The 27715-nt window shown below is 44.5% G+C and overlaps 1 protein-coding gene across 1 annotated transcript in view; it reads left to right on the top strand.

Moving 5' to 3' along the window:
• Nucleotides 1–27715, top strand: part of Ttll5 (tubulin tyrosine ligase like 5) — a 254825-nt gene that overhangs the window by 162621 nt on the left and 64489 nt on the right. The window contains 1 exon segment of the mRNA XM_045154327.1: nucleotides 19406–19601. Coding sequence (XP_045010262.1) covers nucleotides 19406–19601 — 196 coding nt within the window.

Raw genomic sequence — 27715 nt, 5'->3', positions numbered from 1 at the left:
GATGAGCTGCATGTGGGTGTGTAAGGTAATTAAAAGTAAGTAAACTGAAAATACTAGCCTTCAGTCCCATTAGCTACAAGTCAAATGTTCAAAAGCCACACTGAGCTTATGGTTACACTACTGGGCAGCACAAACTAGATGGTTGACCAGAAGATGTGACAAAGACCCCAAACTGGTCAAAAAGTCACAGTGAGAAGAATGGCATATTCTTGATTATCCTCTTAGGATCTTCGGTAGACTCTGAGCCTCTCTTGTTTAGATCTAGAAATTTACTACAGATGCTGTTCTTGAACTAATTTGTGGTACTGGGAGGGATGTGTCCTAATGCCTTGGAAATCTCAAAAGGCCAGAGCTTCTGTGTTGCTATACTATACCCCAGCCAATCAGAGCAGGGCCTCCTGACAGGAAGGGGTTTTAAAGCAGATCCCAGTATTAGCACTTTATTTTCTGAGCTCTCCATGGCTAGATGTTGGGGGAGGTCTTATTTCCTCAACACTCCCTTCACCCTATCCCCACCTGCCTGGCTGGCAGTCCTGACATGACTGAGGGCTGCGCCAGCCCTGGGGAACGCAGCCAAACATGCGGAAGTGGTTACACGTACTGGCTCCCAGGGAAGCTGTGGCTAGCAGGGGGAGTGGGTGGGGTCCTGCCTGATGGCTTTTCAAAGAAGCCAAATCTTTGAAGTTTTGTTTTAGCAGCTGCCAGGTATGCTGTTTCAGCACTTTGCAGATTCTCTCCGTGGTCCCATATCACATTTTTTTCTTCATGATATGTGCATAGTATACACAATAGAACTTAAACATTGGGAGGTCAGTAGGAAATTGTGGAGTAAGGAGCTCAGTATACCCGCTTGGATTTTTCATTTTCCTGTGTCTTTGCTGTGAGATAGCCCTTTGAATGCCCCTCTCCCTGTAAGCTGTGCCTCTCTAATCCCCTGCCAAAGGAGAAGCAGATTCCTTCCTCTTCTATTTTGGGAACGTTGTGAGGTTTGGAAACCTGGAGATCCAACATTTCTGTGACATGGGGTTTCACTCTGGAGATGGAACTCCTCCCCTTCTCCAGAGGCTCAGATGACACCCTCCAGTGTCCCTTCCTCCACACTGTCAGCAGGAGGGGACTCTGACACTGCTGTCCTGGAGTAATTTTCACTGTGGGCTCCTTGGTAGCTCAGCGGTGTTTGTTAACTGACTGCCTTGTGACTGCTCTGAGAGTGGGCCTGAGCAGGCAGAGACCCAGGTAAAGCCCACGCTCTGCTCTCCCTACTTTCTTCTCTCCTACTAAGCAGTCTGTCCCCCACTCCCATACCAGCGAGAGGGGGTACAGTTAGGGTGACTGGATTCCTCTATAAAGGTAAAAAAGACCAGTCTACACTTGCTAAACGTCAAAGATGATCTGACTTTTTCTCTCTTGCCTAGTTTCCTAGGCCTGTTTTTCCACAAACAACCAGGACCCATCCTGGGAGGGAGGTCTTTCATAGGATTTAAACATTGTGCTTGTTCAAGTTTAGCCCCTAGAACTTGGTATCAGGGCTGGCCTCTTCCTCAGATCACCCCTAGCCCTGACCAACCACCTGTCCCTCTGGTTCACCTGAGCTGGAAGACAGCTCACCACTATAAGGTTATAAATACCTTTGCAAGGACAGGGCAGGCTCTCTGACCACTTGGGAACTTCCAGCTGTGGGTGAGTTTTTCCCTTGGCTGGGCTTGGGCTGGCTCGGCCTGCCCCCAGCCCTGACTCTCCACATGGGCTCCTTTATCCCCTCTAGCTTCCTACATGGCAGAAGTGTCTTGAACTTTCTTTTCTCTTTTTTCTTTCTGTGCTTTTTCTCCAGGCCCTCCATGTGGGATCTCCAGCCATGTGGATACCTTTCTTCTGCTCTGTATTTTCCTTCAATAAATACAATAATTTAATAATTATCCTTTTCAGTCTTTTTTATTCAATTCTTTGATTAAAGTTAAATATAAACCTAGGGTTTGGGATTGAAGGACTTTCCTGGATCCGTAACACCCCATTACACCTCCAGTCTTTACAACTTTGCTTCCTCTGAATTCTGCTCTTAGACTGTAGTGTACATTCCCTTAACTATCTTTTTTTGTCTGTTTTTCTGCTCTTGAAATGTAAGTTTGTTAAAGGAAAAAGCTATATTTTCGATCCAACCAAAGGAACCCCAAAGCAGGAATGGAAAGGCCTAACTTGGTGCCAGGACCAGATCTTCTTGGGACTTCCTCACTTGGGACAAATCACTGGATACACCTTAAGCCTAAATTTGCCCAAGAAAAGGAGGGAAGCACTAGTGCCAAAATTGCCAGGGGACACCAATGAGATCATATTCATGAATGTCTTTATCAACTGTAAAGAGCTGCATATGGCCGTTCTCAGAATTAACAAGACGTATAACTATAAAATAGCACTGTTTGCTTATGCTGCTAGAATACACAGACTAATCTCCCTGGAGCTGAGTCACCCCTTCATCCTCGAATTACTCAGGTAGCTTGGCTTGCATTTAAACCCGTTTGGGGTCCATTCTAGGCACTTCCTGTCATCACTCTCTTTGAGTGTGCAAGCTCCTCCCAGGCCTCTCAGGTCATTATTTTCTGCCATCTTCCCTTCTCCTGTTGGGCCCAAGCTCAGTTCTTTGCAAGGCAATTGTAAGTCCCATTTCCCATTGTAGTGTCTCTTAGGATAGAGTGTCGCTACTGGTATCTCTCCTCAGGTAGAGCATAGCTGCGTCCTCTCCTCAGGTGGAGCATAGCTGCGTCCTCTCCTCAGGTGGAGCATAGCTGCGTCCTCTCCTCAGGTGGAGCATAGCTGCGTCCTCTCCTCAGGTGGAGCATAGCTGCGTCCTCTCCTCAGGTGGAGTGTGCCTGTGTCCTCTCCTCAGGTGGAGCATAGCTGCGTCCTCTCCTCAGGTGGAGCATAGCTGCGTCCTCTCCTCAGGTGGAGCATAGCTGCGTCCTCTCCTCAGGTGGAACATAGCTGCGTCCTCTCCTCAGGTGGAACATAGCTGCGTCCTCTCCTCAGGTAGAGCATAGCTGCGTCCTCTCCTCAGGTGGAGTGTGCCTGTGTCCTCTCCTCAGGTGGAGCATAGCTGCGTCCTCTCCTCAGGTGGAGTGTGCCTGTGTCCTCTCCTCAGGTGGAGCATAGCTGTGTCCTCTCCTCAGGTGGAGCATAGCTGCGTCCTCTCCTCAGGTAGAGCATAGCTGCGTCCTCTCCTCAGGTGGAGTGTGCCTGTGTCCTCTCCTCAGGTGGAGCATAGCTGCGTCCTCTCCTCAGGTGGAGTGTGCCTGTGTCCTCTCCTCAGGTGGAGCATAGCTGTGTCCTCTCCTCAGGTGGAGCATAGCTGCGTCCTCTCCTCAGGTGGAGCATAGCTGTGTCCTCTCCTCAGGTGGAACATAGCTGTGTCCTCTCCTCAGTGGAACATAGCTGCGTCCTCTCCTCAGGTGGAACATAGCTGCGTCCTCTCCTCAGGTGGAGCATAGCTGTGTCCTCTCCTCAGGTGGAACATAGCTGTGTCCTCTCCTCAGGTGGAACATAGCTGCGTCCTCTCCTCAGGTGGAACATAGCTGCGTCCTCTCCTCAGGTGGAACATAGCTGCGTCCTCTCCTCAGGTGGAGCATAGCTGCGTCCTCTCCTCAGGTGGAGCATAGCTGCGTCCTCTCCTCAGGTGGAGCATAGCTGCGTCCTCTCCTCAGGTGGAGCATAGCTGCGTCCTCTCCTCAGGTGGAGCATAGCTGCGTCCTCTCCTCAGGTGGAGCATAGCTGCGTCCTCTCCTCAGGTGGAGCATAGCTGTGTCCTCTCCTCAGGTGGAGCATAGCTGCGTCCTCTCCTCAGGTGGAGCATAGCTGCGTCCTCTCCTCAGGTGGAACATAGCTACGTCCTCTCCTCAGGTGGAGCATAGCTGCGTCCTCTCCTCAGGTGGAGCATAGCTGCGTCCTCTCCTCAGGTGGAACATAGCTGCGTCCTCTCCTCAGGTGGAACATAGCTGCGTCCTCTCCTCAGTGGAACATAGCTGCGTCCTCTCCTCAGGTGGAGCATAGCTGCGTCCTCTCCTCAGGTGGAACATAGCTGCGTCCTCTCCTCAGGTGGAACATAGCTGCGTCCTCTCCTCAGGTGGAGCATAGCTGCGTCCTCTCCTCAGGTGGAGCATAGCTGCGTCCTCTCCTCAGGTGGAGCATAGCTGCGTCCTCTCCTCAGGTGGAGCATAGCTGCGTCCTCTCCTCAGGTGGAGCATAGCTGCGTCCTCTCCTCAGGTGGAGCATAGCTGCGTCCTCTCCTCAGGTGGAGCATAGCTGTGTCCTCTCCTCAGGTGGAGCATAGCTGCGTCCTCTCCTCAGGTGGAGCATAGCTGCGTCCTCTCCTCAGGTGGAACATAGCTACGTCCTCTCCTCAGGTGGAGCATAGCTGCGTCCTCTCCTCAGGTGGAGCATAGCTGCGTCCTCTCCTCAGGTGGAACATAGCTGCGTCCTCTCCTCAGGTGGAACATAGCTGCGTCCTCTCCTCAGTGGAACATAGCTGCGTCCTCTCCTCAGGTGGAGCATAGCTGCGTCCTCTCCTCAGGTGGAACATAGCTGCGTCCTCTCCTCAGGTGGAACATAGCTGCGTCCTCTCCTCAGGTGGAGCATAGCTGCGTCCTCTCCTCAGGTGGAGCATAGCTGCGTCCTCTCCTCAGGTGGAGCATAGCTGCGTCCTCTCCTCAGGTGGAGCATAGCTGCGTCCTCTCCTCAGTGGAACATAGCTGCGTCCTCTCCTCAGGTGGAGCATAGCTGCGTCCTCTCCTCAGGTGGAACATAGCTGCGTCCTCTCCTCAGGTGGAGCATAGCTGCGTCCTCTCCTCAGGTGGAGCATAGCTGCGTCCTCTCCTCAGTGGAACATAGCTGCGTCCTCTCCTCAGGTGGAGCATAGCTGCGTCCTCTCCTCAGGTGGAACATAGCTGCGTCCTCTCCTCAGGTGGAGCGTGGCTGTGTCCTCTCTTCTGATAGAGTGTGTCTTGTCTTCAGGGGGAATGAAACATCAAGGTAAAAAGTTGACATTTATTGTTTGTTGTTTGTTTGACATATCTGTGTTTTCACTCCTTCTCTCTTTTCCCATTTATACCTGGTGCTTTACCTGTGCACCTTGTCCTATCTTCCCGGGCAGAGCTGTCCTGCGTGCTTGTAGCTGTTACTTTCACACTGCATGCTAATGAAGTTTTTATCCTTTTCCTGTACTGCTCTTCTAGAGACATGTCCTGTATCCACGTCCTCACTCTGTCCCTTAATAAGGTGCTGGATTCATAGTTCACTGATTTCACGTTCACCAGATGAGTCCAAATCACAGACTAGACTTCCACTGGACAGTTTGCCACTTTAGTGCCTGTCCTTGTTACCAAAAGAGGTCACACACCACTTTCTGTTACTGTTGTTAAGACAAGGCTTCATTATGTGGTCCACACTGGCTTTGAACTCACCATCCCTCTCTGCCTGTGCCTCCCAAATGCTGAGGTTACTGGTGTCTGTCACTGTGTCTGGCTTCACATGCAGTCACACCGTAGCCCCCCCCCCTTTTATTATAGTATTAGGGTTTGAACAGAGCCTTGTGTGTGCTAGACAAATATTCTACCATTAACCTACATCACTAATCTATCATCAGTTTTTTCTTTTTTATTAATGTATCTTCATTCCTTGTATAAAATAATAGATTACATTATGCCATGTTTATACATGTATGTCATGTACTTTAATCATGTTCACCCTCATTGCCTTTTCTCACTGGTCCCTTGCTCTGCCCAAGTAATCCCCTTTTACTTTCATTTATGATTTTTTTTTAAAATCTAGGTTTTGCATGTATTTGTCCTTCTGAATCTGGAGTATTTTGCAGAACATGATGATCTCCAGTTCCATCCATTTTGCTCAAAGTGACATAATTTTGCCTTTTAAAAAATTGTATAAGCTGGGTGTGGTGATGCAAGCCTTTAATCCCAGCACTTGGGAGGCAGAGGCAGGAGGATCACCATGATTTTGAGGCCACCCTGAGACTACCTATTGAATTCCAGGTCAGTTTAGGCTAGAGTAAAACCTTGCCTTGAAGAAAAAAAAAAAGCAAGAAAAAAAATGTATGCATGTGTGTATATGTGTGCACATGCAGGTATGTGTGGTGTGCACATGCAGGTATGTGTGCAGGTATATGTGGAGGCTAGAGGACAACTTTAGGTATCATTTCTCAAGAATGTGGCTACCTTTTTTTTTTCTTTTTTTGGTGGGGAGGGTTTAAGGTAAGGTCTCACTCTAGCCCAGGTTGACCTGGAATTCACTATGTAATCTCAGGGTGGCCTTGAACTTACTGCCATCCACTTACCTCTGCCTTCTGAGTGCTGGGATAAAAGGCGTGTACCACCATACCCAGCTTTGGTTACCCTTTTTTGAGATAGAGTCTCCCATTGGTCTACAGCTCACCAATTAGGTTAGGCCACTTTGCCAGTGAGCTGAGGAATCTACCTGTTTGTGCCTCTCCAGTGCTGAAATCACAAGCATGTGCCACCAATATTTTCAAATGGTTCTGAGGATTGAACTAAAGTTTGCATGGTGGTGAGCTAAGTACTTTACACACTGAACTCTCTTCTCAGCCAGTGTTTTAGTTAGCATACAAAATAATGGAATGCATTATGTCACTTTCATATCATTGTACTTTTGTTTTTCACTGTACTTTGCATATACTCACCCACGTATACATGACCCTCTCTTATACACCATCTTTCTCCCCCCCTAAATAGGACCCCTCTGCTTTCATTGTGTGTGTGTGTGTGTGTGTGTGTGTGTAATTCTAGAAATTTTGTTCTTAATGTCTGAATAAACATCTATTATGGAGCTGCAGAGATGGCCCAGTGGTTAAAGGCACTTTCTCATAAAGCCTAATGGCCCTGATTCAATTCCTCAGTATGACATAAAGCCACATGCACAAAGTGGTGCATGCATGTGGAGTTCATTTGTAGTGGCAATATTGCCAGCAGTGATGTCATGAAGTTTTTAGCATGTATTCTCTCATTGTTACTTTGTGTGTGTGTGTGTGTCCCCTGCTTTTCACTCAGGTCAGCTTATTCACTGTGGAAAGGATTTCAAAGGCATGAGTGGCAGCAAGTGGGAATCAGCAGGCCCATCCCAAGGCAGTTCAGGTTCATAGTTTTAAAAGTGAAGTAATTCTAGGGAGGCTGAAGCAGGAGGATTGCCATAAATTCAAGGTCAGTCTGACCTCATAATGAATTCCAGGTCACTCTCAACTATGATTAATTAATTAACTAATTTAATTTAATTAAACAGTTAAGTAATTTGTGGGGCGTATTGGCACATGCCTTTAATCTCAGCATTTAGGAGGTAGAGGTAAGGGAATCACTGTGTGTTCAAGGCCACCCTGGGACTACATAGTCAATTCCATGTCAGCCTGGGCTACAGTGAAACCCTACCTTGAAACCCCTCCCCCCCAAAAAAAGTGAAGTCATTCTATATGCTCTAGAATGGAACAGCTTTGCTATTCTCTCCCCATGGCCACCCAACTTTAACTTCCATTCCCTGTAACAACTCCCAGTTGTTTTTTTTCAAGTTGTTCATTTTGTTATTTGCTCCCATTCTCTAATTTGTGGTTTTAAACAGAATCTAAACTTTCTTATCACTTGGCTCAGTCCATGTCTGTGACTTGTCCTCCCTTCACCCTTCTTCCTCTTCGCAGTAGCCTTGGAGTAGAATATGTGGGGGGTTAGTGTGCACTGGTGCCATCGGCATGGGGTGTCTTTGGGAACTTTGGGGTTGTGTTGTAGATCACTGTTTCTTCTGTCTACCCATTTCTTTGCCATATTGTCAGAATTTCTGGGATTCCTATAATCATTTTCCATACTGTCCATTTCTCTAAATCCTATTTGGTACCTGCTGTGATCTCAAACCACCTCCCCCCAGCTTAGGACAACTTGAAAAGGGCTGCAAACCAGGAGGCCACAAAAATCATCTGTTTTCTTTTCTTACTTGTATAGACTGAAAATCTTCATTCTGTACCTTTAAAAAATTAGCTGCACAAGTAACACACACCAAACCACATCATATACTCAGTATAAGCAGTAACATCTTCTCAGAGGTGGCTAGAGTTCAAAGGTTGATTTGTGCGTGTTTCATGTCTTTCCTGTGTCATTTTCCCATCCTAATACATGTCTGTTCATATAATGTTACATAAATATTTTAACCACTATGTAGTTTCCTAAAGTATGGATGCACCATAGTTCATTTTACCATCCCCTTATCAAGTTATATCCAATTGAATGATCTACAATGATACTTTATCCATGTGTCTATGCACATGCACAAATATTTGCATAGGATAAATTCTAGAGGTGGGATATATTCACTTTGACTTTCTATGCATACTGACAAATTGGCCTCCAAACAGGATCCTCGTCTGGAGTATTGAAACCATTTTTCTCTTACCCTCACCTGTGTCACCTTTCACTGGTCTTTCCAGCTGTTCTGCTGGACAGTCTTATCCCTGTTGTGTGAAGTTCCCTCCCATTTTCAGTGATGGTGAAATTAAGAGATGTTATCTTCAGATATGGCTGTAGGAGTGCTTTGTTTGGGCACGGAAAGCAGGGTTCAATGAGATCTTGTCTCAGTGCATCCTTACTGCAAAGCTTCCTCACCTCCTGTTCTTCTGCCTAGATGCTTTTCTCTCCTGGTTCTGTTTTTGACTGATGTCACCCAGGCAGTCTGATCCTCCCCTCTCCCTCAGTAATGAATAACCAAAAAAGTCGTTGAACCCAGAAAGCCTAGTGAAAGAAGCTTAAGGAAAATATTAAAAAGGAAGAAACTGTTTGATGTACTTTTAATATAAAATGTGGAAAAAGTAGAAGAAGGGTGGGGGCTGGGGAAAGGAGGGAGGAAAGAGATTATTCACAGTAATGGGAACCAAATGTTGGCTGGGATCATAGCAGCATTCTCACTCTTCCTGTAAACCCTGCGGCTTTTCAAAGTGATAATAACACAGAGCCATGGCCAGGATACACCTTAACCCTTCCATACCTACACAGCTACAAAGGTGCTGCCCACCGTGAAGGAGTTCTGGTGCATGGGTCGTTTTTGCACCCCTCATGATGACACTATGGCACCAGAAGGCAGGTGGGGGTGCGTGTTGAAGAGTAAGACACCGGTGAGCTGTGGTCCTCGGTCTGTCTACAGCTCTTTCCTGCAGACAGTAGCCTGCCTGACCAGTGGCTTACCCAGTTTACATGATAATGGCTTCTCACCCTGCAGTCTTGGGGGAGCCCTCATGAGACAGGCAACCTCTTTCTATCAGCAGTGACCCCATCCCTTGAACACCCTCCAGTCTGAAGTGATAATTGTGCTAGTGGGGTAGGGCTGTGCATGGGGAGGTGTAGACTCTGTGACTCATGGATATCCATTTTGGCCACTGAGAAACTGAAATGGAAAGACTGTTAAGAGCTTAAGGACTTGTCCTGTCCTCACAGATCAAGATTCTCCTTCTACCTCTTGGCCCAGCCCTTCGTCCAAGGAGGGAGAATGAAGGAGGGCTACCATTAAAGCTCCTGCTGCCGCTGGCTCTTCATTCCATTAGAGATGCACGCTGTGTCCACACACCTGCCAGAGTCTAGCTGGCAGCTGGGTGTGGAGGTTCACTCCTGTGCTGTAGCACTAGGAAGGCAGAGGCAGAAGGAGGTCATTCTGGAATACATTAGTGAGTCCCGGCCTTAAAACAATAACAAAAAAGGTCCATTTGCACAAGAGAAATCTTTCGTGTGTGTATCAGACATTTTCCACTTCAGTCGGACAGTCACTAGGAGTAGGATAAGGCTCTCTTGGCTCAGTGCCTTATTTGTCTTTATTTCTTAGGTATATTTCATTTTTCTTAGGGTATTAAAGATTTAAGTGAGATGAGGCAAGACATAAATCACAGTGCCTCGCGTGTATCCTGTGTCCTCATCATCATCCTCATATGCCGTACAGCTCGAAGTGAGACATCTCTTTGAAATGGTTTTTGTTTGGTTTTTGAGACGACATCTTAGATAGCCCAGCCTGGGCTCAAATATGAGATCCTCCTATCTCTGCCTGCTGAGTTCTGGGATTACAAACACATATACCACACTAGACTGACAAGTTCTTAAAATTCCTCTGTGGAGTCAGGCATGGTGGCACATGCCTTTAATCTTAGCACTTGAGAGGCAGAGGTAAGAGGATCACTGTGAATTCAAGGCCACCGTGAGAATACATAGTGAATTACAGGTCAGCCTTGGCTAGAGTGAAACCCTACCTCGAAAAACCAATTTAAAAAAAAATCCTCTGTGGATAACTTGACCTTTCAAGTTTAAGTCTGTGACACATTGAGTTAAGTCTTGAATGAGGCATGAGATTTTGGCTAAACTTCAATTTTTGCCTGTGGACAATTACTCGAACATCATGTGACAACAAGTGCCTTAAAAGATGACTTGTATTAGCTTTGGACATTTGTCAAAAATCAATTGAGTATACCTGTGTAAATCTTTGGAAGATTTTAGTTTTCTAAAATAGTATTAGTAATAGCATGTTGGAAACTTGTTAGCAGGTGCTATTGTAAGTTTTAATTTTTTATACCTCATTTCTGTGAAGTCATACAGACTTAGGTTCAAAAGGAGCTCTTTCACTTATCCTGTCTGACCTTGCAGAAATTATTTAGCCCAAACTTCGGCTTTCTTGTCCAGAAAATAGGATAATATGACCTGTCTCAGCAGCTTGCTATGAAAGTAAATAATGATGAGGCACACATGGAGCTCAGCTTGCCTGGAGCAGAGAGCGCGCACACTCAGGGTGGTGGCAGGGAGATTCGGCTGGCTCCATGCTTCACCTCGCTAAGCCACACTTACTTCTGCTGTTCGTATCTCCCCAGCCTGAGCGCCTTTCCTTTCCTTTTCTTTTTTTTTTTTTTCTTTTTTTTTGCATCCTCCTTCTAAGTGTGTAAGGGTTCCATTTAGAGCTGCATTGCTGTTCAGACCAGTCACACTTCTGCTTGCTAATGTGTGAGAGATCTGCATCTCACCAACTTTAATTACAGACTCTGTCTGCCCTTTGCAAACCCTTTCATGTGGCCACATTGGCTTTCCTATTGTGCCCTGGAATTTTGTTCCCATTTGACAGATTGCTGGTCATGTGTGTTTTGAAGCTTTCCTTCTTGCTTCCATAGGAAGTTGTTCCCCTTAGTTTTCTAAAGCTAAAACTGTCTTGTTTGTAGCAAAATGGCAAACAGGGTGGAAACAGTAGCAGGAGCTCTTTTCTTAATTTAAAGCAATGCATATATTTTATTAATGTACAAATAAAATTATATCCATCATATGTGGGCATTGATGGTAAGTGGTAAGAGCATAATAGCATAACTACTGTGTCCTGGGACAAGACCAGATGTTGGTGAATGGCAGCCAGTACTCAAACCTGGCAATATGGTGGCAGAATTTTTGTTCTGAAAAAAACTGATTATGTATCAGAATCACCCAGTTGGCTTAAACATAGGTAGCTGAGCCCTCCTCACTCCCACCCCACCCCCTGCCACACACAGTAGCCCTGTCACTTTTAGCAACTTCCAAGATGAAGCTGATACTGACATTGCTGGTTCAAGGACCACCATTTGAAAAGCACTGCCCTTGCCTATGTTGTCTCTCTTGGTGTTGGAAATGGAGTGGGATTTAGTACAAGCAGCCAAGGAGCAGGGTAATGATTTCAATGGCCTGATCCTACCAGAGACAGGTGCCTGCATTTTATGCCAGCTCTAGCCTTGGACTGGCTTTTCTGGTTAATCTCAAGCAAATTTCAGTAGACTTGTCTTGGCATAACAGAAGCATGTGCTGTTGTAACTGCGCCCTTGTTAGTCTGATGAAGGACTCCTTCTATAGATTGTGCACCGAAGGCCACTTGAGACCAGGCTCCTGGAAGCAGCTCATTCTTATTTCACTAGGAAGAGGCTTGACCAGAAGTATGTGTTTTAATCTCCTCATTGGCCTTATTACTTTCTTGTAACATTTCCTTTGTTTCTATTTCCTGAATATTACCCTATTTTATAAAAAATGTCTTGAGTTATAAAAAAAGAAAAAGGACAGATGGCGAAGGTTAAAAATACGGGTGGAGTTTTTGGAGTTGTCTCTTATTTCCTGTGCCCAATTGAAAGAAGGGGCAAAGGCAGGTTACTGCAGCCAGAAAAGCTGTGGACTTGACTGTGCCAAGCTGCCTGCTGCTTTGCTTCCTGGGGAAAAGAGAAGGGAACCTCAGTGGTGTGATGAGCCGAGAGCCCTACGTCTGTGAACCTCTGAAAGCTCTTTATGTGTACTAGGTTTGAACCCAGCTACAGGTCAGCATGGAAGTTCTTGGAAACTGACACATCCATTGCTCTAGACAATCTGCCCATTAACTTTCACCCTAAAAGCTTTCCCTGGCTTGTGTCTGCAGAGTGTGAAACTAGGTGACAGTGATCCAGCTTTAAAAGGGCCAGCTGTGCTTGTGTGTGTCACCATTAATGTCCTTTAGTTGAAATCCTGCTGAACTGAGTTCAGTCTTCATCGTTGAGTGAGCGGGTGTCAGGGAGTTCTCCTCTGGCGTTCTTAAAGGTCACTCTGCTCACTTCTTTTCAGTTCACAGCTACATTGTTCAGGCTTTATGTGGTATGCTGGGAATGCCAAAATAAAGAGCTTGATCAAAGACGTTCCTTGTTCATAAGGCTGAGGATCAGCCCGTCTTTTCAGATCTAGAAAGCTAATAGATAAAGGACCCAGGAGTCACTATCAACATAACAGCTGACTCCCAGAATCCTATATTGCCTTGTAGAGCAGAGCTATGAACTTCACCTTGTGAAAGATTTGGATTTATATCCAACATTGTGTTCTGTGACCTCGCTCCCAGAGTCTCTGCCAGATGTGCTCAGAAATCCAACTTTGTCCTTATTTACTCCTGCTGGGGACCACTCCATCAATCATGGAGTGCAAGGGGTGTGGAGACGGCGGAATTCTGGTTCACGTTCTATATCCATTGTCAAGTCCAGCTGGCTGCGATCTCACCGTACTTAAAGGACGGGCACATCAGCTCCTGACATTTTGACATGGTACCTCACTGTGTTTCTCCCAAATTATTGTCATATAGCTATTTAATAACATCAGAGTAGAGTTAGCCAAAATATAACCCCCCCAGACATCTTCCCATCATCACCATGGCTTCCTTTTCCTTTACTGTGTCTCTTTATTGAATGAATAATCAGAAGCCTTCCCTTGCAATTCTATTTTAAATTAGATACCTCATTTAGATCCTGCTCATGTCAGTTTCTTTTGATTCTTGTTTTTGGTGTATGGGGAGGCCTTACTGATTTTTAACACCCTTATTTTAATGTGTCGTCCTGCTTTTGCTATTTTTCTACTAAGATATGTAGTAGGCAATAGGGACAGGTTTATTCTTTTCAAGTGTTAATTAATATTCAAGCTTATCCTTACTTAGATTTCAGGACACATCTTTGTTACACCCAAACCTTCATTCATCAGGGAAAATGAAACTCAACAAGAGTCAAGCTATTGAATCAATCTTATTTCTCTATTGAATTACTATGTCCAAAGAAGAACAGTTTGTATGATTACTAATTCCTGATTTATGTCTCTAGTGCTTGCGATAATGATTCAATGTATGATTAATGTGCAAAGAAAGAGCTCACTCTCTGGAAAAGAAAAGAGATAGATAGAGATAAATTTGATGCTGAGTATATAAATCAGTAATTGAGATGTCAATTTCAGGTCAAAATCTAACAGATTAGCACACCAATGATTTGGCAGCCCATAGAAAAGAAAAAGAGAACTGCTTAGCTCAACATTGATTCATGAAAAAAATAAGTCATGCCAGACTAAACTCATTTCCTTTCATGGTAGAATTACTTTCGTAAAAGAAGATCAAGGAAGTTACAAAAGAATGACTGTACCTGGGCTTCATCGAGGCATGATGAAATCTTATGAGCACATGTGAGAAATATGAGTGAGATAATATCATCATTAAGTATTTGATGCTAGGTGTGGTGGCGCACGCCTTTAATTCCAGCACTTGGGGAGGCAGAGGTAGGAGGATTGCCATGAGTTCGAGGCCACCCTGCAACTACAGTGTGAAATCCAGGTCAGCCTGGGCTAGAGCAAGACCCCACCTTGAAAAACCAAAGGAAAAAAAAAGAGAGAGTATTTGATAAGTAAATAGGTACCCTCCCTAAACAATGAGTTAGCATACATTTGAGAATTAAGATCCTGCCTGAGACTTTGCTATTGGCTTACTACTTTCCTGTTTTATTAGTGAATTGATTTATGCATCCTTATTTATTTAGGTACCTTCTTGCTGTTAGACACTTAAAAATCTAGAAAACACACAAACTCTATTTTCAGATGACATGAAGTAGTGAAGGCAACAGTCAAAATTCACAGTAATTTAAAGAATTTCATGGACAAAAATATATATAACCCTTCATATGAATTCAAAACTTGAAATAGGAAGAAGACTTAAGGGTTTAGGTTGACTGAGTATATTAGAACTGAATAATGGCATGTACAATTGGAACAAGCCAGTGTTACCTGATGGGAAAATGTTTACAACTTATGGGTGAAAAAGGCAGAGAGTACTGAATCACTGTGTTCAAGAGAAGTGCAGAGAAAAAAGGTTAGCAAAATGCTGGCAAACCAGGCATCATGGCTCAAGTGTCTGATCCTAGCACTCAGGAGGCTAAAGCAGGAGGATTCAAGTTCCAGGCCAGCCTGGGCTACTTAGTAAGAGCCTCTGTTCAGGGAAAAAAAATTGACAAAATGGTTATAGGAGGCAATGCTGGTTGTTGGGTCATTGAGAACATATTGGTTTTTGGCCCTTCAACAGCTACTTTTGCTTCATTTTACCAAAGTAAAAGGTCTGTGGCCACTACTGGGCATTCAGGTCTGGCTGTTGGAGGAGGCTGGGAAAATCTCCTTCATTGATCAGTTGTACGTCTCTGGTTGACAGCATTATTAGTCAGCTCTGCCAGCTTCTGGCTCATGGTGGCATGTTTTCCATGGCTTGGCTGGACCAACAGGCTTCCATCATGAGGAAGCCCCCTTAGGCAGGGGCTTCCAAGGGGCTGCGCTCCCTGGAGGCTGAGACCAGCGAGTAGACCTTGCCCTCCTGCTTATGCGCCCTCAGCCCTTGTTTTGGATCCCCTAGTTTTGTTCTTGGCTCGTTAGTCAGGTTCTCAGTCCTTGCTCAGGGAATTATAAAGACAACTTCACCCCTCTTCTTTTTCCAAAGTAATAGAATTGCACACATCCATTCCTTAGTGTCCCTAGTTTGCTCCCACCACCTCACCCAAAGGCCTAGGTTCACTTTCCGTAGGAAGTGTTAATAATAGTAGCTTAAAGCTATCGAGCACTTAGTTATGTAATGCTACATGCTTTATGTGGATTGTTATATTTAATTCTTGGACCAGCCCTACAAGAGATAGGGTGGACTTTCACATCCATCTCACAGCTGAGGAAACCAAAGTACAGTGAGGTCCAACGTGGTGTTGTGGTGGAGCCAGAATTTGAACTTCTCAGTCTTGTTCTAGATCCCAGCTGTAGGTCCCTAGGCAGCTGCTTTCCATTCTGGGGTGGTCCAGCTCAGAAGTGTGGGCCCAGAGGTACAAGGCCTCCAGTCCCTCAGAATTCTCTCAGTGACCCAGTTCTTCCTTTGCTTTTCTTCTTTTTTTCCCTCTAAGCACCCAAAACCTCTTACTTCTTTTTGCCTTCTTGCTTTAATCCTTTCCCAAGAGCCTTTCGTCATATCAAATAAACAATTTTTTTTTTCAGCCCTTTTGCCCTGTTCTCAAGCCGGAAGCTTGGCTGCACTTTAGAACTGCATGTATAGGTCTGTGCTTTCAACCTAGCATGTAGGACACCAGAAGTTTACATGGCATGTCTAGATTATTTTGGAACTTTTTAGTATTTCTAGTAGTATCTCTGCTGTACTTTAACTCTTCCTGAAAGGGGCTGATTTGGTATAATAACATCACAGATTCAAAGCAGGAACAGGTGGGAGAGCGTAAGTCTTACCTTGCTAAGCAAACTTAAAGATTTTTTAAAATGAGTTTCATAGAGTTTAGTAAAACTGCAACATTTTCAAAGACTGTTTTTAAAAATCATAGTTCAGCACTCCAGTTCTCTAAGAATCAAAGCGCCTTTCACAAAGAGCACGATCTCTTAGCATGTCCATCGGGCTAACCCACGTAGGTCATGCTAGGTACAGATTTCATTTGACTAGCTGCCAGTGTTCCCCGCCCACAGCCCAACAGCCATAGCCTATTTATGCTTTCCCTTAAGATGAAAACTTGTAGGGGTGAGAAGATGGCTCAGAGGGTAAGAGCACTTGCCACCCAAGCTTGAGGACCTGAGAGGGCAGGAGTCCCACTGACCTTGATTTCCCAGAACCCATATAAGTGGCTGGGTGTGGCCATGCACATCTGTAACTCTAGTCCTGGAGGGACTAGAGATCGAGGATGGCTCACTGGTTCACCACTCTGACTGGAAAAATCAGCAGCTTTGGGTTCAGTGAGGGACTCTGTTTGGGGAAACACGGGAATGAGTGGTAGAGGTGGACACCCATCATTCTCTGGTCTCCACATACACACACAGGACCAGAACATGTGCACCTGCACACACCCATCACACCACACATACTACACATGCACATGCCAAAACAAAGAGAGTTATTAGCAGTTTTCTGTTATTGAATTCCTATCTAACACAATTTGACTTACTATTTTCACTCGTGAAACTATTTCTGAATCGTTCATTGAGAGTATTTTATAAGAAGATTTGTCTTTTTCTTCACAAAGCCTACACTGTGCAATTTTAACATGAAACTTATCAAGACCTCTTGATTTTCTACTCTCTTGTAACTGCAGAGACCTTTGTCTTTCTTTTCCTTTTCTCCTCTTTTATTTACTTACTTCAATTTTTTTAAAGGGTCTTCTGATACTGTATCCCAGGCTAGTCTGGATCTTGTGGCAATCCTCCTTCCTCATCTTACCCAGTGGTGGTATTGCAAGTGTGAGCCACTACTCCCAGTTCTTACACATGCCTTTTAATGTTATACCCTCAGTCTGTTTTTCAGAACTAACCTGTCTTCCCACCTTTCATCCATAGTTCTCACCTTCATCATTTCTCTCTGCTATTTCTCTCACTTCTTTAGATGTTCATTCCAGATTGTTCTGTCCCACGGACTAGCAGGGCTTCATCACCACCAGTGTCACAGTCTAGATCTCCTTCACTCTTGGCTGTGAGCTTTTATATAAGTGCAATGGATTCCCAAATCTGCCAGTCCTCACTTCACTCCTCGCCACATCATGAGCTTTAGGGAAGAGGAACTCAGTGTTTTTCTTCTTGGTATTGTCTTGGTATATTTTTTAATGTTATTATTGTTTAAATTTATTTTTATTTGAGAGAGAGAGAGCACACCAGGGCCTCTAGCCGCTGCAAATGATCTTCAGACACATGCACCACTTTGTGCATCTGGCTTACGTGGGACCTGGAGAATTGAACCTGGGTCCTTAGGCTTCATAGGCAAGCACCTTTTACCATTAAGCCATCTCTCTAGCCCTGTCTTGGTATTTTCTTCTTGATATTGTTAGGTCAATGTCAGGTGTCTTCCTCAGTTGCTTTCTACAGTATTTTTTGAGACAGGGTCTCTTACTGAACCTGGAGCTCACTAATTTTGTTAGGCTAGCTAACCAGCAAAAACCAGGGATTCATTTGTCTTTAGCTCCCGAATGTTGAGATTATAGGTGTACCCGGCCACACTTGGCTTTTAAATGGGTACTAGGGATCCAAACTCAGAGCCTCATGCTTGCTTGGAAAGGACTGTACTGACTTAAACATCTTCCAGCCCATGTGTGCATGCATACACACATGTGTGTTTGTACTGGAAGATAGTCTCACATAACCCATACTACCTTTGAGCTTCCATGTAGCTGAGGCTGATCGTGAACTCCCGAGCTTCCTTCCCTACCTTCCAAATGCTGGGATTATGGGTGTGGACCACCATGCCATGGTATTATTTTAATGGATTTTTAGTTGAATTGTTATTTTATTGTTAAAATCAATTACTAACGATTAGGACTTCTTTTTGGTGGGTGGTGCATGTGTACTATATATGTATGAATGCTGTATGCGTGTGTGTACATATGTGTGCACCTCATGTGCACACATGCAGAGGCCCCCTCTGTCGCTCATCCACCTTATTCCCTCGAGATGGAGTTTCTCATTGATCCCGAAGCTGCTGTTTTTCAGCCACACTGGCCATCCAGCAAGACTCCACAACCCTCCTGTCCCTGCTCCCTCCTCAGCACTGAGGGCGTGGGCGTGCTTGGCCAGGCTGTGCTTCTTACATGGCTGCTGCGATCAACCGGAGGTCCTCATGCTTGCACAGCAAGCACTCTGACCCACCGAGACACCTCTCCAGCTGAAGGACTTCTTTATGTAGCAAAGGCAGGAATCCTTTGCCACACATAGATTGCAGATAGTTACCCCAAGGCATGCCTTGCTAACTGATTTTCTTAGTGATGTCTTTTGAGAAACAAATGTTTGATTTTAAGGAATTTTAGTTTCTCTGTTTTTCTCTTTTATGCATATAGCTGTTGTGTTCTGAGATGTCTATGTATGCATGCTGGTGTATTTTTTTTTCCTAGAAGCTTCTTGAGCTTAAGGGTCAGTAGTTCCACTGAGTGTTTTGGGTGTATGGGATGCAGGTTATAGTGAAATGTTTCTTTTGAGCACTTACAGCCCTGTTGACTTTACAGCCAATGTTACTGCGCAGGTGACAGCCCTGTTCTGCCTGCTGCTAAACGCTACATTTACATCTCTTGTGTCCTTCCTCAAGGAGATGTGGGGCTGTGGCGGCACTGAGGGGCCAGCGGGCTGGGGAAGGAGTCGTGCTGAGGAAGGAGTCGTGCTGACGGCAGGGTTCACTGTCGGAGCTTAACTTATGTTCCCTCTTCAGACCCCACAACAACCTGTGCGATGAGTGTTATTCTCACCTCGGGTGTTGTTCGTTTTTTGTTTTTTTCGATAAAGAAAATTTTTAACAGTGATAAAGTTACCGAGCAGTTAGATGTGCTGAAGGCCTTGAATTTGACCCATGGACTTCAGAAAACATTTTACAGGCAACTTTTAATTGGGTATTTGGAAATTTCTTTATTTGAGAGAATATGGAAAACCAAAACAGAAACCTGAAATCAATCAAGCTGTGATTTACTGAAGAAGTCATGTAATTTATCACACAAGTAGATTTGTAATTCTAACATGTCTGTGGTTCTATAAAGGAAAAATGCCTGAGATATTTCTTTCCTTTGGATTGTTCATGTACCCACTCTAAGAAGTCTGTTCTCTTTTGCCTTCAGGAGCCTCCATACAGGTGGCTTTACCTGGGAGGGAGATGTAGAAAACAAGGTGTATAGCAAGGCTACCGGTGTGGTCCCCCAGCACAAGTATCACCCCACTGCAGGCAGTTACCAACTCCATTTTGCCCTCCAGCAACTTGAGCAACAGAAACTTCAGTCCCGGCAGCTTCTGGACCACAGTCGAGCCCGGCACCAGGTAATTCAAAACCAAGTGTTTCCATGAGATATCTTTTCTTCTGCTGCTGAAAAGAAAATTAAAGAGAATGAACGGGCAATGTAAGTTGTGCCAACATTTGGCTTGGGTGGTTCATGTGGAGTCCTCTGAGCTCTGATCTAGAGCTATAACCCTGGCTTCTATTGTTTAACCATGGGTCTTTTATTGAAGTGCACAGTGGTCTTTATTGTCTCATTCATCCTGCCTGATGTATAAGAGCTTAGTTCAGTAGCCTCCCATGTAGTTTTAATTCCCAGATCCCTAAAGCAGCCTTTGAGCATCATTATTTCTAAAGGTACTCTCCCTTGTCTTCATAGACTTGGGACATAGAAGTACATAATGATCTATCAGAAATAATTTCCAGGTCCTCACAGGAAATGGTCACAAGTTTGATTGCTGGTCTTCTGTTCATGATAGCCATGCACTCAACAAATGTTTACCAGGTGTTTGTCATGTGCTGGGCACTAGATAAATCAGTGAGGCTAACTCAGCACACAATCATCTTTGCTGCTGTGTTGCTTCCTTACTTATTGTCCACAAAATGACAGAAATTCCTGAGAGAGAGAGAGATGTAGCTATATTATACCAGTCTTTCAATATGATCCCAATTATAAAGAAGAGATCAAAGTAAAATTTAATTAAAAAAGAAGACCCATGATATAGAGAGCTTGGAGGTACTACTGAAAGTCTAAATTGTAGATTTTCCAAGAATAAATATAGGTTTATTGGGCTGGAGAGATGGCTTAGTGGTTAAGTGCTTGCCTGTGAAGCCCGAGGACCCTGGTTCAAGGCTCGATTCCCCAGGACCCACATTAGCCAGATGCACAAGGGGCACACACATCTGGAGTTGCTGGAGGCCCTGTCGTGCCCATTCTCTCCCTCTCCCCCCCCCCCCCGCCTTCCCCTGCCTCTCTGTCACTCTCAAAAAAAAAAAAAAATATATATATATATATATATGTATATGTATGTATGTTTATAGGTTTATTGCTTTCACATAAAGAACTTAGACTAGGGCTGGGGAAGTGGCTTAGCAGCCAAAGTGTTTGTCTTTGAAGCCTCAAGATCCTGGTTCGATTCCCCAGAACCCTCGGAAGCCAGATGCACAAGGGGCGCTTGTATCTGGAGTTCATTTGCAGTGGCTAGAGGCCCTGACATGCCCTTTCTCTCTTTCTATCTTTCTCTCAAATAAATAAATAGAATATTAAAATTTACACCTTGTTACTTCCTTTAAAAAAATAAAGAAAGAACTTAGACTAACAAAAATGCTCAGAGAATAATGTATTCTGGCTAATTCTTATTTTTGTAAGCATTGGTTAACCAAAGAGAGAGAGAGAGAGAATGCATGAACACACATGTGTGCACGTGCCACACACACACACCGTGGATATTAGAATAAGTAAACTTGACCAAAAAAAAAAAAAAAAAAAAAGAGGTACCACACAAAAGAGGTCAAGCCACTGAGAGTTAAATTTTTCTTGATAATTTTGTGTTAACATGAAAATCATTTACCGTGTTCTCAGTGGGTTTACTGAGTTTTATTATACATCTCACATTCAGTTAAGGAAGAATTATCTTTTGTGAGTTTGATCTCTCCTGTTATTGGCTTATTTTTTATAAAAACTTAATACATAATGTACATCATTTGGTACAGAATTAATATTTATTCAAAGCAAAGATAGTATTTCCCAGAATTTTTATCCTATAAGTGAAACAGTTCTCATGATGCCCAACATGCCTTCTTAACTCCTATGTTGGTTTTTCCCTCTTGGTGACAAATACTAGTGAATTTCAGCCTAAGGGAAGGTTTATGTTGTCACATGGCATATGAGGATTCAGTCCATAGTTGGCTGGCTCCATTGTTTCCAGGCCCATGACCAGGCAGAAACTTCATGGAGAAAGGGCGTGGCAGAGAAAAGTGAATTATATCATGGTAGCCAGGAAGCAAAAGTAAGAATGAGAAAGAGCCAGAACCAAACCAGATACACTTGTCAGAAGCAAGCCTTATGACCCACTCCTCCAACTAGGCCTCACCTTCTCCCCCTCTTCTAACAGCTCCCAATAGCCTGTTTAGATTTTTGGATCCATCAATGAACTTTGAGTGTAAGCCCTCATGATCTTGGAAACACCCTCCCAGACGAAGGTGTTTATCAACCCAATTCAAGTTGAAAATTCATGTTAATCACCAAAACTATTGTCCAGAATAAAATGTGGCTATTTTACTTTGCCAGCATGACCCATCACTCAATTTTATTTACCTATGGTAATGTGCTTTGTAGGTGACTGCATCCTAATGGGGAATCTGTAACTGCAGCCATTTGGAGATATTCTTGAGACCATTTTTGCTGGAAAAACAAAATTCCACATTTTTAAATTGGGAAACCATAGAATATGGTAACCCATTTTGATCACACATTGTCCTCTATCCTGTAGAAATTTTCTTCGGGGGCAGGAGAGATGGCTTACCAGATAAGGTGCTTGCCTACGAAGCCCAATGACCCAGGTTCAATTCCCCAGGACCTATGTAAGCCAGATGGACAAAGTGACATATGCATCAACTGTTTGTTTGCAGTGGCTATAGGCCCTAGGGTGTCCATTCTCTCTCTCTCTTTGCCTCTGTCATAACTAAATAAATAAAATATAATATAAAGAAAATCTTTGATATAATAGAGTCATACAAGCCAGTTTATATTTTTTGCAATTGCAGATGTAAGTGTGTATCTTTATAAAATAAATGTTACGTATTCTACAGCTGTTGTGCATGTGCATGTGCCTGCATGGGCATGCCATGGCCTCTTACTGCTGCAGTCAGTCAAACACTAAGAACTTGGGCCATCTTTCTGCATCTGGGTTACATGGGTTACTTGGGAATTGAACCTGGACCCAGTAGGTTTTGCAAGCAAGTGCCTTTAACCACTGATCCATCTTCCCAGTCCCCTAAATGTGTGCCTTGAGTTGTTTTGTTTTAATCTGTATAAAATGTCTGAAGACTGTACTCATAAACTTCCTGTCACTTTTGAAAATGCTAACCTAGTCAGATGCTAGCTTGTGGGGACATCACTCTTCAGCCTTATTTCGCTTACGTTAGTATAATCAGTGACTCTAATGAATCTAGACTTTTGGTCTCTTTTAACCCACATTTCAACACATTGAAATAGCAGACAACTTTTTAAAAATAAAAGGTAAGCCAGGCATGGTGGTGCACGCCTTTAATCCCAACACTCAGGTGGCAGAGGTAGGAGGATTGCCATGAGTTCAAGGCTACCCTGAGACTACATAGTGAATTCCAGGTCAGCCTGGGCTAGAGTGAAGCTCTATGTCGAAAAACCAAAAAATATAAATAAATAAATAAATAAATGGAGGTGTTTGCAGTGCAGTGAAATTTTAGGGAAGGAGATCCATATTTGCTGATTTTCGCTTTCAGAAACGGGTTCATTTTCATCATTCTCATGCTTTTGGTTGGCTTCCAACAGCTCACATTCCTTTGAAAACTCAGAGTACCGCTGTTCAGTGTAGATGTTTTTCACCAAGGATTATATTGGTTTAGTTTCACCAAATTGTGAAGTATATGGAAAGTTTGTTTTTTTTTCAAATCTGTCAGAATATCTGTCTGAGGGAGGAGGCAGAACTCCCAAGAAGGGAGTTACCTCGTGTCTCCTGGTGAGGGAACAGAAAATCATTCATTGTTATTTTATATATGCATACACATCATTTTACTTCTCCCTCTTGTTCTTCTAAACCACAGCTGATTTAAGTAAAAGTGACTAAGGATGACATTTAAGGACAGTAGAGAAAAGCTGGAAAACTAAATTCTCCCACTTAAAGACTATGTAACAAAATGGTAAATATGGTATCAAATACTTTAACATACTGTTTTATAACTGAGACCACTTTATTACAGAAGAGCCTTAGGAGCACTCCACAGCAGAAACAGACCTTCACTAGATTTTTAGCCTCTGTGTTTAGGTTAGCCATGTAAGACCTGACCAGTAGTTAGGATCAAATTGGTGATTGAGGCATAAGTTGTATTTTCAGGGTGACCTGCGTTTTCGTCCTTGGTCTGCTCCTTTGGATAGAGATGATAGTGGTCTAATGAGCTGTCTGTGCTTTGAATCCAGCTTTGCTGGATCTTCATCTCTGTCTAGTCTTATAAACCAGGAATTCTCATGTACATGAGAGCCATTGGCTAAAGTTTGTAGGGACAGAAATACAACCTAATAGTTGTGATCCAGTCCATTTGAAAAAGAAGATAATAAAAAGTAACTGAAACGATGAGCTTTTATTTCCCGTTGGCTGAGACCAGCCACGTGACAAACGCTATTAAGTCAAAGCACAGGTTGGTAGACTTTTTCTGTGACTAACAGAATAGTAAATATTCTAAGCTGTGCAGGCTGTCAGGTCTCATGGCTCCTCAAGTCTGCCATGGTAGAATTAAAACAGCCACATGCACTGGGTACACGAGTAAGTGTGGCTATGTTTCAAAAAAGAGCAGCAGAGTGTATTTTGCCTTCAGACCCTAACGTTACGCACCCTGGTACAGGCAGGAGAAGAGCCAGCTCGAATGGTGATTGTTCCCCCACTGATTTCAGATCAAGTAGTTTTGAGGTGAGAGCTCATCCTTTTCATAAGTTCCCAGAGGCTGCTAGTGCCACTCTTCCAATGACAACTGTACCATGATGGAGCTAAAAAACAATATTCTCCTTTTAATTATTGTCTGTCCTTTGGAAGGGAGACTGGATGTATTGAAACTTGGCCTCACCCTTATAAAATTCCAAGCAGTAATTTTTTGTAGGAACTTTGTTGCCACCTTCCTCCCACCCCCATGCCCCACAGTCTTCTCCAACATGAACTATCAAAATGCCCCCTGGCTTATTCTTATCAGGGTACATTCTGCTCAGTCACCACTCCAAAAACCAAGTCTCAGGACAGGCAGGAGATACAGGGCAGGACAGGGTCTTCCCTTTCTCTCTCACCCATGACAACAGCTGCTTCCCAAGGTCTTAGATATCGTGAGCACCACTCCAGGGCTCTCTGCCTAGGACTCCTGTAAAGTGAGTTTCAGGAGCTGGGGGCAGGCAGTGTGAGAATCCTGACATTGTGGATGGTAGAACAGCTCTTGCAGATTGATATATCCCTCTGTGTCTCCCCTCCAGCCTTTTTCCAAGCTTCCCACTTTGTTCTCATACTGGCTTCCTACCCCTGGAGAAGGCAAAAGCACTTTCCTTTCAGCTGTGGGGGGGCCTTACTTGCTGGGGCCACAGTGACTACTGGTGACATCAGCATGAGTAGCGCTTTATGCTGGGGTCCTGAGGAGGGCTGCACCGACTGTGAGGCCCGACTGACCTGATTCTAATTGCCGACATTGAGCTGATGTTATTTTTGGCATGGGCAGAGCGATTACTCAGTAGTTTCTGTTAAAGTGATCCTTTGTTAAACTTCTACTCCCAACCCCACTCCCCCCGCCTCCCCTCCCACTTTCTTCCCTGCCTCATCCAGATTGAAATAGAGCCCGGAAAGCAGAAAAAAGTTAGGAACATTCTAATGGCCAAGGCACAACTGCTGAAGTCTCTTTCCACAACAGGGGAAAGAAGAGATTTTAAATACTCTTAATTCGTCATAGGTTCTGTTCTCTTTCCAGACTCCTTCCATTTTTATAGACTTGGTTGGCAACATGAGTAAGGAAACCCAAGGAAGGAGAAAGCTACATTCTATGTTCCTGTCATCCTTCTGCTTATCCCTCTTTTCTGCCCCTTCCAGCCCACCATGGCCAATTTTACCAGCCTAATCTATATTCAGTAAAGTAAGGTGTGGTGCTTCTCCACCTGACAGGGCTGCAAGGGGCTTTTCTAGGAACATCTGAGGGTCCTGGGTGAGCATTTTATTGCTAATGGTGTGTACATGCATTTCCCCACAGGTGTGGAGGGATTCCCATATAAGCCTGTCCAAGTCTTTTTATTTTGCTCCTAAAAGTTCATTGCATGTGTCTAGGAAAGCTCTCCCTCCCTCCCTCCCACCGCCTGCAGGAAAGAATACTGTTTCTCCAAGACTTCAGCTGCTGTGTGTTTGGGTTGGGGGAAGGGGAAGAACTGGAGCAGGCACCATTGCTTTTTCCAAGCAGCCAGCAATAACACTTGAGCTGCTCAGCACCACACGAAGGCAGGCAAGCAGTCTAACCCTGCAGGAGGTGTCCTTACACATCTTTGCCATGAGTATCCAAGAAGGTTGACCTGCACATATGCAAGGGGAGGAGTTGGTGAATGTGTGCTGAAGTCGCAGGCATGTGGGAACGAATGGCGAATGGCATAACACCTACTGCTTGTTTCTGTTTGGTTGGTGGTTCTTTTGTTCTGGGGTGTGTGCGCATGTGTTTCCCTTGACCTTTATCTGGAATTCCTCTTAACACTTGGATTGTCATTTTTCATTATTACTGATTTTCCTAGGTCCATCTAATGCAGTATATTAGATGCACATCCAAGCCAGACTCTTCTTACATAATAAAAATAGTTGGGGGTGCTGGACAGATGGTCACTTGTTAAGGGCACTTGCTCTACTAGCCTGCCACCTGGAATTCAGACCCGCAGCACCCACAGTAAGCCTGATGCAAAGTGGCTCAGGCCTCTGTCATCCCAACATGCCTACAGCAGTGGGGTGGGGTGGGGTAGGTGGCGTGCAGCTCGAAGGCCGACTAGTCTGCCCTCAGCAGCAAGCCAAGAGCGACCCTCTCTCACACAAGGTGGAAGGTGAGAACCGATCCTCCAAGGTTGTCTTCCAAGCTCCACACACGTGCCGCGGCACATTCACACTTATACACACAGGAGTACTTTTTTAAAGGAAAAAGTAAAAATGAACACTGCCTGTAAAACTACATGCAACTGTTTTGGAAATAGGCACTTTACACGGGCTTTGGAATTGTTGAACTTTGACTTGATTTCTGTTAGGCATTGAGAAAGCTGCCAGGGACACAGCAGGAGTCTGGGAGGGTGAATGTTACAGATCACGCCGTTGGGTAATGGGTAATTCTTCTTGTATTTACCTCTTCAGCACCATGTTCATCTGAATCTTAATGTTAGGACAGAGCGGGTGCGAGCTTGTTACGTTCATTCATTGCTGGTGGTGAACAAAAGTCCCCTGCTTCTCACCAGGTGGTTTGGTAAGCAAGCCATGGCTAGGATGTGTTCCTCTGCAGTCTTGAAGGAAATGGGCACAGTGATGGTTCCTGTGTGCCGGGTAAGCACCCTCTCCCTTCCTCTGGTGAGGAAATGTATGCCCAAGAAGTGGAAGGAGCACCCCAAAGACCTACAGCTGTTTTGTCAGAGAGAGAGTTTTCAATACGTTAGAAGACATCTGAAGCCCTCTGTGCTCTGTCACGTCTCCTGACAGGGCAACTTCGTCTGATTTCACACACTTCTCACGTCAGATAAGGCACTGCAGTCTCGCCGTGGCTGCACTGTTGCTATACACTGTCAGGCACAAATAGACAAGAGGGCTAAGGCCATCAGCTCACGTCCAGACTTCAGCTCAATTGTCTCTGGGTGACTGCACGCACCACCTCCTTAGGAGTAGTCTCTGTTTCATGTGGTTAGATGTGAGTAGCTGTAGGACCTGGATTCATCCCCTTTCCTGCACTCGGACTTGTGGTTTGTTTCTTCCTGGACACATAGGAGGAGCTCACAAGTGTAGCTTTGTGTGAGCAGATGAAAGGCATCTTTGAACAGGAAGAGCCCCATTCATCTGGATGGATGCAGCCATCCTGACTAATGAGTCTATGACAGCAAGGTCTGTGCTGGATGTGCACAATAGGTCAGCTGCGTGTGATTCTGACTAAATGTAGCACCTTATACATTTGCCAACAGAGTGAGTTAGGTTTGACTGTAACCAGGGAATTTAATACTGTAAGGGAACTTCATGCCTTTTTCTATTTCATTTTACTAACCCAGAGATGCAGACACATTATTAGGAAATCAAGGGCACTAATAGACAAATGTTTTCCATCAGCAGTTGGCAAATAAAGTATAAAAAAGATAATTGGGGCTGGAGAGATGGCTTAGAGGTTAAGGAGCCTGCCTGCGAAGCCTAAGGACCCCAGTTCCACTTTCCAG

Source organism: Jaculus jaculus, chromosome 7 (genome assembly GCF_020740685.1).
Source record: "Jaculus jaculus isolate mJacJac1 chromosome 7, mJacJac1.mat.Y.cur, whole genome shotgun sequence".
In the NCBI taxonomy this organism is placed as follows: Eukaryota; Metazoa; Chordata; class Mammalia; order Rodentia; family Dipodidae; genus Jaculus; species Jaculus jaculus.
This window is presented reverse-complemented; position numbering and strand designations above follow the sequence as displayed.